Below are 18758 nucleotides of genomic sequence, written 5' to 3'. Positions count from 1 at the left end.
GATTTCATCAAATTGAGATTCGAAATTAATTTGACAGATTTAGAGCCAGTGGCGTAACGGCGCGAAATTTAAACTTAACCTCGCTCGGAAAGTTGTCATTTTTAATAACTTAATGTTACGCCACTGAACCTTGCATTAAATTGATGTTGAAATCGTTTAATTTTATATTGTTGGTAATTTGTAAGCAAAAAAATTTATTTGAGTGGTCTACACTCAACATTTTTGATTTTTATGTTGATATAAAACTAGGAAAGCGTTTAAATTGACAGAAAATTGGGGTAAAAGACTGGGGTTTTTATCAATAAAGTTATTTCCACCAAAAATATTTTGATTCCGAGCACCATTTAGTTTCTGAACAAGATATTTTGATTCTGCACTTAATTTTTTCTTCTGCAAACGTTATGGTGCAACTTCCACACTTGATATTTCACTTCTACATCTAATAATTTGCATTTGGCAATGAAATTATGCTTTTGACAAAATGATTTTTTCCCCAAAATGACCACCATTACATTTTTTCTCCTTATTTCTCCTTTCTTCTTGTAATAATTTCTTCTGCCTTCATCAATAAAGTTATTTCCACCAATAATATTGTGATTCCGAGCAACATTTTGTTTCTGAACAAGATATTTTGCTTCTGCACTTAATTTTTTTTTCTGCAAACGTTATGGTGCAACTTTTACACTTGATATTTCACTTTTTACCAAATAATTTGCATTTGGCAATGAAATTATGCATTTGGCAAAATGATTTTTGCCCCAAAATGACCACCATTACACTTTTTCTCCTTATTTCTCGTTTCTTCTTGTAATAATTTCTTCTGCCTTCATCAATAAAGTTATTTCCACCAATAATATTGCGATTCCGAGCAACATTTTGTTTCTGAACAAGATATTTTGCTTCTGCACTTAATTTTTTCTTCTGCAAACGTTATAGTGCAACTTTTACACTCGATATTTCACTTTTTCATCAAATAATTTGCATTTGGCAATGAAATTATACTTTTGGCAAAATGATTTTTACCCCAAAATGACCACCATCACACTTTCTCTCCTATCTTTTTGTAATAATTTCTTCTGCCTTCATCAATAAAGTTATTTCCACCAATAATATTTCGATTCCGAGTGATATTTAGTTTTTGAACAAGTTAGTTTGCTTCTGCACTTAATTTTTTCTTCTGAAAACGTTATAGTGCAACTTTTATGCTTGATATTTCACTTTTTCATCAAATAATTTGCATTTGGCAATGAAATTATGCTTTTGGCAAAACGATTTTTTCCCCAAAATGACCACCATTACACTTTTTCTCCTTATTTCTCGTTTCTTCTTGTAATAATTTCTTCTGCCTTCATTAATAAAGTTATTTCCACCAATAATATTTCGATTCTGAATGACATTTAGTTTCTGAACAAGATATTTTCCTTCTGCACTTAATTTTTTCTTCTGCAAACGTTATGGTGCAACTTCCACACTTGATATTTCACTTCTACGTCTAATAATGTGCATTTGGCAATGATATTACGCGTTTAGCAAAAAGATCTTTCCCTCAAAATGATCACCATCACACTTTTTCTCCTTACTTTTTGCATCTTTTTGTAATAATTTCTTCTGCCTTCATTAATAAAGTTATTTCCACCAATAATATTTCGATTCTGAATGACATTTAGTTTCTGAACAAGATATTTTCATTCTGCACTTAATTTTTTCTTCTGCAAACGTTATGGTGCAACTTTTACACTTGATATTTCGCTTTTTCATCAAATAATTTGCATTTGGCAATGAAATTATGCTTTTGGCAAAATGATTTTTTCCCCAAAATGAGCACCATTACACTTTTTCTCCTTATTTCTCATTTCTTCTTGTAATAATTTCTTCTGCCTTCATCAATAAAGTTATTTCCACCAATAATATTGCGATTCCGAGCAACATTCTGTTTCTGAACAAGATATTTTCCTTTTGCACTTAATTTTTTCTTCTGCAAACGTTATGGTGCAACTTTTACACTCGATATTTCACTTTTTCACCAAATAATTTGCATTTGGCAATGAAATTATGCTTTTGGCATAATGATTTCTTCCGCAAAATGACCACCATTACACTTTTTCTTCTTATTTTTTGCATCTTCTTGCAATAATTTCTTCTGCCATCATTAATAAAGTTATTTCCACCAATAATATTGCGATTCCTAGCAACATTTTGTTTCTGAACAAGATATTTTGCTTCTTTTTGTAATAATTTCTTCTGCCTTCATTAATAAAGTTATTTCCACCAATAATATTTCGATTCCGAGTGACATTTAGTTTTTGAACAAGATATTTTGCTTCTGCAAACGTTATGGTGTAACTTCCACATTTGATATTTCAATTTTTCTCTTTATTTTTCGTTTTTTCTTGTAATGATTTTTTCTGCCTTCATCAATAAAGTTATTTCCACCAATGATATTTCGATTCCGACTGATATTCACTTTCTGAACAAGATATTTTGCTTCTGCACTTGGTTTCTTTTTGTGCAAACGTTATGGTGCAACTTCTACACTTGATATTTCACTTTTACAGCTAATAAGTTGTTTCTGCCTATGGTTATTTACTTCCTAGTTCATTCTACATCTGGCCATGACATTATTTTTGTTCCTAATCTTTTACATGCTAAGCATCAAATTTCTCTACGCTCGATGGTGTTTCTGACATTCTTCTGGAAATGATCAATTTAATGCTAACTCTCTTTTTGGCAATGATACTTGTGCCCGTGATGTTTTCTTCTGGAAATAACTATAATATGACTTCCGTATCTGATACTTTTCTTCTGCACATAATGTATTCTTCTGGAAATAATCAGATTAATGGTAACACTCCTTTTGGCAATGATAAAATGTTTCTGCCTATGATATTTTGCTTCTGCCCATGATGTTTTCTTCTGGATTTACTATAATATGACTTGTGGATCTGATTTTTCTCTTCTGCATATCCTGTATTCTCCTGTATATGATTAGATTACTGCTAGCACTCTTTTTGGTAATGATAAAATGCTTCTGCCCATGGTATTTTCTTCTGGATTTACTATAATATGACTTGTGGATCTGATTTTTCTCTTCTGCATATCCTGTATTCTTCTGTATATGATTAGATTACTGCTAGCACTCTTTTTGATAATGATAAAATGCTTCTGCCCATGGTATTTTCTTCTGAATTTACTATAATATGACTTCTGCATCTGATTCTTCTCTTCTGCACATAATGTATTCTTCTGGAAATGATCAGATTAATGCCAAGCCTCTTTTTGGCAATGATAAAATGTTTTTTCTATGATATTTTCCTTCTGCCCATGATGTTTTTTCTGGATTTGCTTTAATATGACTTCTACATCTGATTCTTCTCTTCTGCACATAATGTATTCTTCTGGAAATGATCAAATTAATGCTAAGCCCCTTTTTGGCAATGATGAAATATTTATTCCTATGATATTTTCCTTCTGCCCATGATGTTTTCTTCTATATTTGCATTAATATTACTTCTACATTTGATTCTTCTCTTTTGCACATAATGTATTCTTTTGGAAATCATCAAATTAATGCTAACACTCCTTTTGGTAATGATAACATGTTTCTGCCTATGATATTTCGCTTCTGCCCATGATGTTTTCTACTAAATATATTATAATATGACTTCTGCATCTGATTTTTCTTTTCTGCATGTAATGTATTCTTCTGAAAATGATTAAATTACTGCTAACACTCTTTTTGATAATGATAAAATGCTTCTGCCCATGGTATTTTCTTCTGAATTTACTATAATATGACTTCTGCATCTGATTCTTCTCTTCTGCACATAACGTATTCTTTTGGAAATGGTTAGATTTATGTTAAGCCTCTTTTGGCAATGATAAAATGTTTCTGCCTATGATATTTTGCTTCTGCCCATGGTGTTTTCTTCTGAATTTACTATAATATGATCTCTGCATATAATTTTTCTCTTCTGCACATAACGTATTCTTCTGGAAATTATCAGATTAATGCTAAGCCTCTTTTTGGCAATGATAAAATGTTTTTTCCTATGATATTTTCCTTCTGACCATGATGTTTTCTTCTAGATTTGCTTTAATATGACTTCTACATCTGATTTTTCTTTTCTGCACATAATGTATTCTTCTGGAAATGATCAGATTAATGCTAAACCTCTTTGTGGCAATGATAAAATGTTTTTCCCTACGATATTTTCCTTCAGCCCATGATGTTTTCTTCTGGATTTGCTTTAATATGACTTCTACATCTGATTTTTCTTTTCTGCACATAATGTATTCTTCTGGAAATGATCAAATTAATGCTAACACTCCTTTTGGTAATGATAACATGTTTCTGCCTATAATATTTCGCTTCTGCCCTTGATGTTTTCTTTCGAATTTACTATAATATGACTTCTGCATCTGATTTTTCTTTTCTGCACATAACATATTCTTCTGGAAATGATCAGATTAATGCTAAGCCTCTTTTTGGCAATGATAAAATGTTTTTGCCTATGATATTTTCCTTCTGCCCATGACGTTTTCTTCTGGATTTGCTTTAATATGACTTCTACATCTGATTCTTCTCTTCTGCACATAATGTATTCTTCTGGAAATGATCAGATTAATGCTAACACTTCTTTTGGTAATGATAAAATGCTTCTGCCCATGGTATTTTCTTCTGTATTTACTATAATATGACTTCTGCATATAATTTTTCTCTTCTGCACATAATGTATTCTTCTGGAAATTATCAGATTAATGCTAAGCTTCATTTTGGCAATGACAAAATGTTTCTGCCCATGATATTTTGCTTCTGCCCGTGATGTTTTCTTCTGGAAATAACTATAATATGACTTCTGCACCTGATTTTACTCTTCTACACATAATGTATTCTTCTGGAAATGATTAGATTAATGCTAAGCGTCTTTTTGGCAATGATAAAATGTTTCTGCCCATGATGTTTTTTTCTGGATTTGCTATAATATGACTACTACATCTGATTCTTCTCTTCTGCACATATTTTTTTCTAGAAATAATCATTATCTTGTTTCTGCACCTTCTGGAAATGATGCCGATGTTGTTGTGCCCCCGATATTTTGCCTCTACCTTCGATGATTTGCTTCTCGATATGATTTTGTTTCTGTTTTTGAGTTATACAGCTTATCATATAACGCCATTTTCTCATTCTAGAATTAATACAAGATGGTCGAAGAAACCAGCGCCATCTAGCGCCCAGCTTTATAACAAGACGTCCCAAACCATCTTCAGCGTCAACCTCAAAATCTCTTGGAATAGCTTATAAAAGCTTTGATGTTTTTAAGGATTTGGAGCAATAGAAAGTGCAACGGAGTCAAATCTGGCGATGAACTTAACAAAAATAAGGTGATTATTTCATTCAAATTCACTTTGACGTTTATGCGATATAATTTTAAATTTGACGTTTTACGATTTTAGTGATTTTGTAAATTAGGAGAATTGACATAAAAAAAATAATTTAATGACAGCCCAAAACTTCAGTTTTTTTTTAATTTTGAGGTTATACGTCAAATTAGCAAAAAAGAAATTACTAAAAAAAAGACGCTAACCTCAAAATTTTAAACATTTTTAAAAATTAACTTATTATTAATTATATTTAATTATTGTTGTTGAAAATAATAATAAATAATTTTTATTTTTCAGGGGAAAATTTAGAAATTCCGGTTTTTGCGCCATCTATCGGTAAGTAAAATAAATTTGAATTCGCGTGTTAAATAAGTTGCCTATATAAACGATTTCAAAATTAATTTAATTAAATAAGTACTGTTTTGAATGAATTAAATTTAATTTTTACCATAATTCGCATCGTTCCTTCGGGTTCATTTTCGCCCCAACCGGGCAATTAAACTCCTCGCTGAATTCCTTCAAATTAGTTAACGACGCGATAACCCGGAATTTAGCGGGACTATGCGGATCTTTAATAATCTCTAAATTGGCCGTTTCAACCGTATTCGTCGAGCACCAAACTTGCGCGAAAGCCAAAAAGAATAATTGTTTATCGGTTAATTTTAGTCCGGGTAACGCGTCGGGTTTTGGTTTATTTTTTGAGTAAGCTAAATAAGCGTGATAAGCCGCTTTTAATCCGCCGTTATCCGCGATGTTCTCTCCTAAGGTTTGGTTGCCGTTTAAGTTTTTTCCATTAACTTGGTATTTGCTGTATTGTTTCGAGAAACACTCGGTGCGATTTTTAAACAATTTGATTGTGTCGTTGTTCCACCATTGATGCAAATTCCCGTCTTTATCGAATTCGCGGCCTTGATCATCGAATCCGTGGGTTAATTCGTGCCCCATAACCACCCCCATCCCACCAAAGTTTAAACTCGCCGGGTATTTTGAGTCGTAAAAAGGGCTTTGTAAAATACCAGCTGGGAAAACCATTTGATTCTTACTTGGGCTGTAATAAGCGTTGACTGTTGATGGGGTCATACTCCAACTTGTTTTGTTAACTGGTTCGTTAATTTTTTCTAAATTTTTAACTAAATTATAAAAATTCGCGTTTATGTTGTTTTCGAAATAAGTATCATTTCGTACGGTTAAATTCGAATAACGATCGTCTAGTAATTTAGGATCTTGTATAAATTCGGGGTAACCGATCATATCGCTTATTGCATCCGCTTTAATTTCGGCTAATTTCCTCGTTTCTGAGTCCATCCAGTTTAAATTTTTAAAGTTGCGTTTAAAAGCGTTACGAACGTCGTTTATCATCGATTCGGCGTGAATTTTTGATTCAACGTCGAATACTTCTCGCACGAAAATAGCACCGATTGCGAATCCTAAAACGTTATTTGTGTCGCTTACGCAAAATCGCCATTGGGGTTCATCCCCGCTTTCGGTTCCGATTAAAACTTTTCGTAATCCTTTATAAGCATCTCTGAAGACTTTTGAGAGACACCCTGTGAAGGTATGGACGGTTCTCCAAATCAAATAGTTGTTTAAGATTCTAAAAATTAATAAATCAATTATAAATTAATTGATTAAAACTTAAATTAACTCACATTTTTCCTTCTTCCGTTTTGTTATATTCTTTGATAAGTAATGTTAGGTTTCCTAAATATTCCGGGGCGTAAACAACGATGTTTTCTTTGATGGTGATCTTTTTGTTGACGATTTTCATCGCGTTTTCAAAGAAGCTTCTCCAATCCAACTAAAATTAACGAGTTAATTGTTTAAAATTTACTTTAATGAGGCTAATACTTACAAATCCCGCTTTATCTTGTAATTCTTTGATGGTCATTAGGTTGTAAAGGGTTTCTTCGTCGCGGCGTTGATCGCTCGGTGTTGTTATGTTGGCCAATTTCGTTTCGAACTCGATTATTTTCGACATTTGTTCTTTTGTGGAGTTGGGTTCACCACCTAATAAAACACCGACCTAAAAAATTCATAAAATCGTTTATAAAATTGAATTTGCTTTAATTTGATACCAAACACGATATATTTATCTTAAAAATTAAAAAAGTTAGGTTATGAATCAATAAAAATCCGCCATTTTGTTTTTTTTTTCTTTTAATTTTTCATTTCATCATAAATATAGCGTGTTTGGTATCAAATTAAAGGGCTTTTAATGTAGATTAAGATTTCTCATTGAAATAAACCGATTTTGTGAAATTATTTAATTCAAAAAAGAAAATTAATTAATTAAAATCGATATCTCTGCGGTTAAAATCGTTTATAAAATTGAATTTGCTTTCATTTGATACCAAACACGCTATATTTATCTTAAAAATTAAAAAAGTTAGGTTATGAATCAATAAAAATCCGCCATTTTGTTTTTTTTTCTTTTAATTTTTCATTTCATCATAAATATAGCGTGTTTGGTATCAAATTAAAAGGCTTTTAATGTAGATTAAGATTTCTCATTGAAATAAACCGATTTTGTGAAATTATTTAATTCAAAAAAGAAAATTAATTAATTAAAATCGATATCTCCGCGGTTAAAATCGTTTATAAAATTGAATTTGCTTTAATTTGATACCAAACACGATATATTTATCTTAAAAATTAAAAAAGTTAGGTTATGAATCAATAAAAATCCGCCATTTTGTTTTTTTTTCTTATATTTTTTCATTTCATCATAAATATGGCGTGTTTGGTATCAAATTAAAAGGCTTTTAATGTAGATTAAGATTTCTCATTGAAATAAACCGATTTTGTGAAATTATTTAATTCAAAAAAGAAAATTAATTAATTAAAATCGATATCTCCGCGGTTAAAATCGTTTATAAAATTGAATTTGCTTTAATTTGATACCAAACACGCTATATTTATCTTAAAAATTAAAAAAGTTAGGTTATGAATCAATAAAAATCCGCCATTTTGTTTTTTTTTCTTTTAATTTTTCATTTCATCATAAATATAGCGTGTTTGGTATCAAATTAAAGGGCTTTTAATGCAGATTAAGATTTCTCATTGAAATCAACCGATTTTAAGCGATTTTGTGAAATTATTTAATTCAAAACAAAAATTAATTAATTAAAATCGATATCTTCGCGGTTAAAATCGTTTATAAAACTGAATTTACTTTAATTTGATACCAAACACGATATATTTATCTTAAAAATTAAAAAAGTTAGGTTATGAATCAATAAGAATCCGCCATTTTGTTTTTTTTTCTTTTATTTTTTCATTTCATCATAAATATAGCGTGTTTGGTATCAAATTAAAGGGCTTTTAATGCAGATTAAGATTTCTCATTGAAATCAACCGATTTTAAGCGATTTTGTGAAATTATTTAATTCAAAAAAAAAATTAATTAATTAAAATCGATATCTTCGCGGTTAAAATCGTTTATAAAATTGAATTTGCTTTAATTTGATACCAAACACGCTATATTTATCTTAAAAATTAAAAAAGTTTGGTTATGAATCAATAAAAATCCGCCATTTTGTTTTTTTTTCTTTTAATTTTTCATTTCATCATAAATATAGCGTGTTTGGTATCAAATTAAAGGGCTTTTAATACAGATTATGATTTCTCATTGAAATCAACCGATTTTAAGCGATTTTGTGAAATTATTTACTTCAAAAAAAAAATTAATTAATTAAAATCGATATCTCCGCGGTTAAAATCGTTTATGAAGTTGAATTTGCTTTAGTTTAATACCAAACACGCTATATTTATCTTAAAAATTAAAAAAGTTAGGTTATGAATCAATAAAAATCCGCCATTTTGTTTGTTTTTCTCTTATTTATTTATTTCATAATAAATATGGCAAGTTTGGTATCAAATTCAAGGGTATTTAATGCAGATTACGATTTCTCATTAAAATTAACCTTTTTAAACGATTTTGTGGAATTAAATAATTTCGCAACAAAAAATTAAATGATTAAAATCGATATTTTCGCTTTTAAAATCGGTTATAAAATTGAATTTGCTTTAATTTGATACCAAACACGATATATTTATATTGAAAGTTAAAAAAGTTAGGTTATGCATCAAAAAAAAAATCCGCCATTTTGATTTTTTTGTTAATTCTTCGTGAATATGGCGAGTTTGGTATCAAATTAAAGGGTTTTTAACACAAATTACGATTTCTCATTGAAATTAGACTTTTTAAGCGATTTTGTAGAATTAAATAATTTCGCAAAAAAAAATTAATTAATCAAAATCGATATTTTCGCTTTTAAAATCGGTTATAAAATTGAATTTGCTATAATTTGATACCAAACACGCTATATTTATCTTGAAACTTAAAAAAGTTAGGTTATAAATCAATAGAAAATCCGCCATTTTGTTTTTCACTTTTATTTTTTATATAATCATAGATATGGCGAGTTTGGTATCAAATTAAAGGGTTTTTAATACAGATTACGATTTTCCATCAAAATAAAATTTTTAAGTGATTTTGCAGAATTAATTAATTTCGCAAGAAAGAATTAATTAATTAAAATCGATATTTTGGTGACTAAAATCGTTTATAAAATTGAATTTGCTTTAATTTGATACCAAACACGATATATTTATATTGAAAACTAAAAATGTTAGGTTAAGAATCACCAAAGTGGCCGCCATTTTGTTTTTTTTTATATCCTCGTGAATATGGCGAGTTTGGTATCAAATTAAAGGGTTTTTCATGTAGATTACGAATTTCTTACTAAAAATTAGAAAAAGGAAGCTACCTATCTTGATTATTTATATTTGAAAGATACACAAATTAATTATTTAAGACATCTTGAAACGTTTCCAATTTCTTGTAGAATCACCGATCAAAAAATTCTTTTTTTAAAAATTTTTTTGAAATTAGCATCATCAGGCGAATTCGAAACCGAAATCGGTAATTTGAAATTAATCGTAAATGGGTCGTGTTTGGTATCATTTTAAAGGATTTTTATCGTAGATTACGAATTTTAACATTAATAATTAATTGAATTTGAAGCACCCTACTTATGACGCTTACTGTACAGAAATATACAGTGTCCTCCAAAAAGTCGGCAACATTGTTTTTTTTGATGTCATTGCAACTATGTTTTTAAAATTTTGTGTATATGGGATGTTCATTTCGATTTTTTGATCTAAGATATTTTCAAGATGGTCGATAGACCGGAAGTGGACCATAAAATCGTTAAAAAATTTAATGTTTTTTAACTTACTTTAGTCATATATTCCAAATAAGCTTTAACGGCTTTCCCATGTTCGGTTTTATTCAAATAATACTCCCTCGTTGGTAAAACCAACCCACTCTGATCAATTTGCAAGATATGTCTACTCGAATTTCGATCATCCTCGCCGACAGCGTACGAAAATAACGCTCCAACATTATATTTGTTTTGGATGGGTTGAATAATTTTTTGCAAATCCCACCTTTCCAAATCCAACGTAAAATTAGCGGTGGTCACATTCCACCCGCCCAATTTCCTCAATAAATCCAACATCGGTTTCGCCCCCAACGCCTCAATCGTTTCATTCGAATCCAAACACGATTGATAATACATTTTCGCTTTTTGCTCCGCTTTTGATTTGAGCGTTTCGATGGGTTTATCGAGAACGTGTTTGATTACCAGTTGATTTTGTTGTTCTAATTTCGAAAATGTACTCCACGAACTTTTCCCTTCGGGCGTCGGGTTATTTTTAATCCAACCGTTGCAGGAGTAAGCGTAAAAATCGTCGCAAGGATCTACATTGGAGTCCATCGATCCCAATATGGTACTGGCTATGTGAATACAGGTCTCGTTTAAACATGGAAGATTTTTTGTTGCGTTGTTTTGGGAGTTTTTAATCTAAAAGAGAATTTTTAAATTCAATATTTGTTTAAATTTATTCAATTTTTGTTTACTCTTTGTTCATGAATTGTGTTATCGGCGCCGTTTAAAAGGATCGCTAAAACGATAACGACGAAAAGTAACGTTCCGACCATGACCAAAAGACCTTTTTCTAACATTGAACGTCTCCGCCACATGCTCGAACCGGTGTGATAACGGATGTGAGTCGCGCTCGTGCTTATTCCTGTTCAAAAACATAAATAAATAAGGTAATTTTAATTAATTAATTAATTATTTACCTTCGGTAAGTTGAACACTTCCGATGCTATCTTCATCTGCGAAATCTGCATGTTTATATTTCGTCATCTAATCAAAAAGAATGTTATTATTATTACATAATTATTATTATTATCATCGAATTCGAAATGATCTCAAATTGTCGTTATTTATAGCGCAAAAACCGTCATTATACACTTGACGATCACATTTACTCTCTCTCTTTCTTTCCGAGTATGTAGCAAAGGGCACGACATCCTCCCATTACACCAAATAATTCATCAATAAACCCAATTTTTGTTTAAATCGATTTTAACTCACCTCCACTTTTATTAAAAAACTTAATTTATCGTATTTTTGTATCCGATGAAAATTTTATGTTAGCGATGATCCAAATCGTTTGAAGCGATTTGGAGTACTGTCCCGAGAATTGGCGAGAGCGAAACGATAACCGAGACCTATTTTGTAAATAAAACCGCCTCGGAACATGCGCGTTTTGCGTGCATACATTTTCAGGTAAAAAAAATAAAACGTTTTGTGCGTCGCTTGTGTTAAATGTAAACGTCGGGAGTGAAAATTTACCAAAAATTTAATTTAACGATTTTTTTGCATGCTTTATTTTTAATTATAACCTATTTAGTTGGATCGAGCGTTAAAAACGCGTTAATTTAACACCAAACACGACTACTTTATCTCAACGCGTTCTCGAGATAATTTAATTTTTTTTAATGACAGATAAATCAAAATGGCGACCTGTCAAAATCAATTTTTAATCGAAAATTATCCGTGTTGGGTGTCGATTCGAACAAATTCGAGCTTCTCGATTCAAATAAATCATTAAAATTTGTTTTCAAAGAATTTTCAAAATTCAAAATGGCCGATTTTGATTATTTTTTCTTTAATTATTAACATAAATATTCTATTAACTTATTATTTTAGAGTAAAATTTTATTTTTTATATAAAAAAAGAAAAAAAAATGAGTAATTGAATTTTTTTCTGATATATTTTTATTAATTATAACCTATTTTGTGGGATCGAGCGTTGAAAACGCGTTAATTTAACACCAAACACGACTACTTTATCTCAACGCGTTCTCGAGATAATTTAATTTTTTTAATGACAGATAAATCAAAATGGCGACCTGTCAAAATCAATTTTTAATCGAAAATTAGCCGTGTTGGGTGTCGATTCGAACAAATTCGAGCTTCTCGATTCAAATAAATCATTAAAATTTGTTTTCAAAGAATTTTCAAAATTCAAAATGGCCGATTTTGATTATTTTTTTTTTAATTCCATCTTAAATTTTTTTTATTGACATAAATATCCTTTTTCCTTATTACTTTAAAGTAAAATTTGGTTTTTTATTTAAAAAGGAAAAAAAATGAGTAATTGAATTTTTTTCTGATATATTTTTATTAATTATAACCTACTTTGTTGGATCGAGCGTTTAAAACGCGTTAATTTAACACCAAACACGACTACTTTATCTCAACGCGTTCCCGAGATAATTTAATTTTTTTAATGACAGATAATTCAAAATGGCGGCCTGTCAAAATCAATTTTTAATCGAAAATTATCCGTGTTGGGTGTCGATTCGAACAAATTCGAGCTTCTCGATTCAAATAAACCATTAAAATTTGTTTTCAAAGAATTTTCAAAATTCAAAATGGCCGATTTTGATTATTTTTTTTTAATTCCATCTTAAATTTTTTTATTAACATAAATATCTCATTTCCTTATTATTTTAGAGTAATATTTTATTTTTTATATAAAAAAATGATTGAGTTTTTTCTAATATATTTTCATTAATTATAACCTATTTAGTTGGATCGAGCGTTGAAAACGCGTTAATTTAACACCAAACACGACTACTTTATCTCAACGCGTTTCCAAGATAATTTAATTTTTTTAATGACAGTTAAATCAAAATGGCGACCTGTCAAAATCAATTTTTAATCGAAAATTAGCCGTGTTGGGTGTCGATTCGAACAAATTCGAGCTTCTCGATTCAAATAAATCATTAAAATTTGTTTTCAAAGAATTTTCAAAATTCAAAATGGCCGATTTTGATTATTTTTTCTTTAATTATTAACATAAATATTCTATTTCCTTATTATTTTAGAGTAAAATTTTATTTTTTATATAAAAAAAAGAAAAAAAATGATTAATTGATTTTTTTTCTAATATATTTTCATTAATTATAACCTATTTTGTTGAATCGAGCGTTAAAAACGCGTTAATTTAACACCAAACACGACTACTTTATCTCAACGCGTTCTCGAGATAATTTAATTTTTTTAATGACAGATAAATCAAAATGGCGACCTGTCAAAATCAATTTTTAATCGAAAATTAGCCGTGTTGGGTGTCGATTCGAACAAATTCGAGCTTCTCGATTCAAATAAACCATTAAAATTTGTTTTCAAAGAATTTTCAAAATTCAAAATGGCCGATTTTGATTATTTTTTTTTAATTCCATCTTAAATTTTTTTATTAACATAAATATCTCATTTCCTTATTATTTTAGAGTAATATTTTATTTTTTATATAAAAAAATGATTGAGTTTTTTCTAATATATTTTCATTAATCATAACCTATTTAGTTGAATCGAGCGTTAAAAACGCGTTAATTTAACACCAAACACGACTACTTTATCTCAACGCGTTTCCGAGATAATTTAATTTTTTTAATGACAGATAAATCAAAATGGCGGCCTGTCAAAATCAATTTTTAATCGAAAATTATCCGTGTTGGGTGTCGATTCGAACAAATTCGACCTTCTCGATTCAAATAAACCATTAAAATTTGTTTTCAAAGAATTTTCAAAATTCAAAATGGCCGATTTTGATTATTTTGTTTTAATTCCATCTTAAATTTTTTTTTATTACCATAAATATCTTTTTTTCTTATTATTTTAGAGTAAAATTTTATTTTCTATATAAAAAAAAGAAAAAAAATGAGTAATTGAATTTTTTTCTGATATATTTTTATTAATTATAACCTATTTAGTTTGATCGAGCGTTAAAAACGCGTTAATTTAACACCAAACACGACCACTTTATCTTAATCCGTCACCGAGATAATTTATTTTTTTTAATGACAGGTAAATCAAAATGGCGACCTGTCAAAATTAAAACGTCAACGCCATTTTTTATCGAAAAATAGTCATGTTGGGTATCGATTCGAACAAATTCGAGCTTCTCGATTCAAATAAATCATTAAATTTGCATTTAGAGAATTTTCAAAATACAAAATGGCCGATTTTGATTAATTTTTTTTTAAATTTAATCTCAAAAATTTTTCGTTTAACACTAAATATTCTTCCTATTTATAATTTTAAAGTTAATATTTTATTTTCGTTATAAAAAAGTAATCAGCAATTTTTTTTAAAACATTTTTTATTAATTATAACCTTGTTAACCGAATAAAGCGTTAAAAATGCGTTAATTTAACACCAAACTCGACCGCTTTATCTTAATCCGTCCCGGAGATAATTTAATTTCTTTAGTGACAGATAAATCAAAATGGCGACCTGTCAAAATTAACACGTCAACGCCATTTTGTATCGAAAAATAGTCATGTTGGGTATCGATTCGAACAAATTCGGGCTTCTCGGTTCAAATAAATCATTAAAATTTGCATTGAGAGAATTTTCAAAATTCAAAATGACCGATTTTGATTAATTTTTTTTTAATTCTATCTCAAAATTTTTTCATTTAACACCAAATATTCTTCCCATTTATAATTTTAGAGTTAAATTATATATTTTCGTTATAATAAAGTAATCAGTAATTTTTTTTTTACATTTTTTATTAATTATAACCTTGTTAATCGAATAAAGCGTTAAAAATACGTTAATTTAACACCAAACACGACCACTTTATCTTAATCCGTTACCGAGATAATTTAATTTCTTTAATGACAGATAAATCAAAATGGCGATCTGTCAAAATTAAAACGTCAACGCCATTTTTTATCGAAATATAGTCATGTTGGGTATCGATTCGAACAAATTCGGGCTTCTCGATTCAAATAAATCATTAAAATTTGCATTTAGAGAATTTTCAAAATTCAAAACGGTCGATTTTGATTATTTTTTTTTAATTCAATCTTTGTTTTCGAGATAATTTAATTTTGATTAAAGACAAATTAGATAAAATCGATTGTGTGGTGATAAAAAATAAAGATGGCCACCTGTCAAAATCAACACCTTTATTTTCAATCAAAAAGTGGTCGTGTTGGGTATCGATTCGAGCAAACCCGCCCTCCCCTAGTCAAATTTATCAACAATCACTTAAATATTATCCAAAAAATAAAATTTTATCTCATCCCGGTACATTGAAAATAAACATTCCATCTTTAAGTGTTTATAAATCCCCCCTCCACGATCTAATTCGCTCTCCCGATATTTAAATATAACCTTGGAAGCGAAAACGTATATCGAAACAGATTTTTCAACTCAAACACTACGTAATTTGTTTAAGCCGATTCAAAACAATTTTTTAGGTGCAAAAAATTTTTTTATTAATTCATTAATGTGTATGTACTAACCTTGACGCTCATAATGTGCTTAAAAACCACTCCTTAATATTTTTTGTCCACTTTTAAAACTTTTAAAACGTCGATTAATTATTAATTAATCCGATTGATTAACTTTAAAAATTTAAAACCCCTCAAAAACCAACACGGCGATTTTCTCACACCGAACGGGTCGACGCCCAACGTCGCGACGCCTTAATCTATTGATTTTCTCTTTCTCCCCGAACGAATCGCAACTAACTTCGTTGTTGTTATTATTTATTTTTTCCAAATGATTTTAGTTAAACATATTTGATTTCATTTTTTTTAAACATCTTCGTTATTATTGCAATTTTTATCGCCATCTCGTTCTAAATCGTGGGGGTTAACTTGTTCCAACCCGATTTCCGAACGGATTTCCGAGTGGGGATTTTGAACTTCGGGAACGTTCGTTTTTGGTGCGGTCGAATCGGAAACGAGCGTGCTGTAATGTGGTGGGGGATCGAACGGGTCACAACTGGTCTCTTTTGCACCGACCGAGTTATAGGGTGGGGGTAAATTCGAACAAGCATTCAAACGAGTCCTCGCTAAAAAATTAAAATTAATCAAATTAAATTGGAATGAATTGGTTCTTGCCGTTTCTACACGCGATGTATCGATCGATGGCGATGTGACACGCATCGGTTGATCCTAAAAGACTTCTCAAATTAATTTGTTCGTCTAAGTTTGATAATCTGGGTGGGGGGTTGTTTAAATATAGTTGTAAATTGGCGATTTCGTGAACATCTTGGTTATTGGGAGTATTATTTTGGTTTAAAAATCGATTTTGGGTTAATCTCCGGCGGGATTTGCACAGTTTTAGCCCCCCCGAGCACACGAAAAGCACCGCGGCTATCGTTAACCAGACGTAACACATCCGAAACGTCGTTAAATACGGTTTTGGGCAACAACCGCCCTCGCAACACGCCTCGTTTCGAAAACACGAGTAAACGTCGTCGGTTTCGATCCCGATGAAGGGGCAATTATGGGTTTCGACCTAAAATTAATTAAAATTACGTTAATTTTTTCGTTAACATTAAAATTTGGCTTACTATGTAAGTTGATTCCATTTTGGGTTAATATTTATTAATAGTAATCGAAAAATTTTTGATTTTTTGACGTTTATTAAAAAAGAAAATAAGATTGTCATGGGTTGCTTGGAAATAACCATTCTAAATTGTCCAAATTTTTTGCAAATTGAAAATTTTCAAAATTCAATATGCCCGATTTTCGATTATAACCTATTTAATTGGATCGAGCGTTAAAAACGCGTTAATTTAACACCAAACACGACTACTTTATCTCAACGCATTCTCGAGATAATTTAATTTCTTTAATGACAGATAAATCAAAATGGCGACCTGTCAAAATTAATTTTTAATCGAAAATTAGTCATGTTGGGTATCAAATCGGACAAATTCGAGCTTCTCGATTCAAATAAATCATTAAAATTTGAATTTGAAGAATTTTTAAAATTCAAAATGGCCGATTTTAATTATTTTTTTTACAATTCCATCTTAAAAATTTTCTTTTTAGCATAAATACCATTTTTCCTTATTATTTTAGAGTAAAATTTTATTTTTGTTATAAAAAAAGAAAAAATGAATAATTTTTAGTATGCTTTTTTATTTATTATAAACCATTTAGTTGCATCGAGCGTTAAAAACGCGTTAATTTAACACCAAACACGACTACTTTATCTTAACGCGTTCTCGAGATAATTTAATTTCTTTAATGACAGATAAATCAAAATGGCGACCTGTCAAAATTAATATTTAATCGAAAATTAATCATGTTGGGTATCAAATCGGACAAATTCGAGCTTCTCGATTCAAATAAATCATTAAAATTTGAATTTGAAAAATTTTTAAAATTCAAAATGGCCGATTTTAATTATTTTTTTACAATTCCATCTTAAAAATTTTCTTTTTAGCATAAATATCATTTTTCCTTATTATTTTAGAGTAAAATTTTATTTTTGTTATAAAAAAAAAAAAAATGAATAATTTTTGGTACGCTTTTTCATTAATTATAAACTATTTAGTTGTATCAAGCGTTAAAAACGCGTTAATTTAACACCAAACACGACTACTTTATCTCAACGCGTTCTCGAGATAATTTAATTTCTTTAATGACAGATAAATCAAAATGGCGACCTGTCAAAATTAATTTTTAATCGAAAATTAGTCATGTTGGGTATCAAATCGGACAAATTCGAGCTTCTCGATTCAAATAAATCATTAAAATTTGAATTTGAAGAATTTTTAAAATTCAAAATGGCCGATTTTAATTATTTTTTTTACAATTCCATCTTAAAAATTTTCTTTTTAGCATAAATACCATTTTTCCTTATTATTTTAGAGTAAAATTTTATTTTTGTTATAAAAAAAGAAAAAATGAATAATTTTTAGTATGCTTTTTTATTTATTATAAACCATTTAGTTGCATCGAGCGTTAAAAACGCGTTAATTTAACACCAAACACGACTACTTTATCTTAACGCGTTCTCGAGATAATTTAATTTCTTTAATGACAGATAAATCAAAATGGCGACCTGTGAAAATTAATTTTTAATCGAAAGCTAGTCATGTTGGGTATCAATTCGAACAAATTCGAGCTTCTCGATTCAAATAAATCGTTAAAATTTGCATCTGAAGAATTTTTAATATCCAAAATGGCCGATTTTAATTAT

General features: G+C 29.4%; 2 protein-coding genes across 4 annotated transcripts; both read right to left on the bottom strand.

The window, feature by feature from the left end:
• Nucleotides 1-5747: 5747 nt before the first annotated feature.
• Nucleotides 5748-16240, bottom strand: LOC111415342 (Neprilysin 3). Of its 2 annotated transcripts, none has more exons than XM_023046965.2 (7): nucleotides 16061-16240; nucleotides 11531-11597; nucleotides 11306-11475; nucleotides 10623-11249; nucleotides 7235-7405; nucleotides 7032-7180; nucleotides 5748-6976 (listed from the first exon to the last, which is right to left on the bottom strand). In XM_023046965.2, exons 1-7 carry the CDS (start codon nucleotides 16070-16072, stop codon nucleotides 5827-5829), a joined length of 2346 nt encoding a protein of 781 aa, XP_022902733.1. In that variant the 5' UTR covers nucleotides 16073-16240; the 3' UTR covers nucleotides 5748-5826. The 2 variants fall into 2 exon arrangements, with proteins under 2 accessions (XP_022902733.1, XP_022902734.1); XM_023046966.2 differs by lacking the exon at nucleotides 16061-16240 and adding an exon at nucleotides 11829-11932.
• Nucleotides 16241-16289: 49 nt separating this feature from the next.
• On the bottom strand, nucleotides 16290-17217 carry LOC111415346 (uncharacterized). Of its 2 annotated transcripts, none has more exons than XM_023046975.2 (3): nucleotides 17119-17217; nucleotides 16664-17063; nucleotides 16290-16614 (listed from the first exon to the last, which is right to left on the bottom strand). In XM_023046975.2, the coding sequence occupies exons 1-3, from the start codon at nucleotides 17134-17136 to the stop codon at nucleotides 16355-16357; spliced, it is 678 nt and encodes a 225-aa protein (XP_022902743.2). In that variant the 5' UTR covers nucleotides 17137-17217; the 3' UTR covers nucleotides 16290-16354. The 2 variants fall into 2 exon arrangements, with proteins under 2 accessions (XP_022902743.2, XP_022902744.2); XM_023046976.2 differs by having other exon boundaries at nucleotides 16673-17063.
• Nucleotides 17218-18758: the final 1541 nt, after the last annotated feature.

Source organism: Onthophagus taurus, unplaced genomic scaffold (genome assembly GCF_036711975.1).
Source record: "Onthophagus taurus isolate NC unplaced genomic scaffold, IU_Otau_3.0 ScKx7SY_16, whole genome shotgun sequence".
Taxonomy (NCBI): domain Eukaryota; kingdom Metazoa; phylum Arthropoda; class Insecta; order Coleoptera; family Scarabaeidae; genus Onthophagus; species Onthophagus taurus.
Note: the sequence above shows the minus strand (reverse complement) of the source record. Positions and strands in the feature narration are given on the sequence as shown.

What these genes read in the sequence shown, in the direction of transcription:
- LOC111415342 (XM_023046965.2), bottom strand. An exon ending in AAGTGTTCAACTTACCGAAG is followed by an intron (nt 11,476 to 11,530) that starts GTAAATAATTAA and finishes GTTTTTGAACAG; the next exon opens with GAATAAGCACGAGCGCGACT. An exon ending in AAAACGGAAGAAGGAAAAAT is followed by an intron (nt 6,977 to 7,031) that starts GTGAGTTAATTT and finishes ATTAATTTTTAG; the next exon opens with AATCTTAAACAACTATTTGA.
- LOC111415346 (XM_023046975.2), bottom strand. An exon ending in ATACATCGCGTGTAGAAACG is followed by an intron (nt 16,615 to 16,663) that starts GCAAGAACCAAT and finishes TTAATTTTTTAG; the next exon opens with CGAGGACTCGTTTGAATGCT.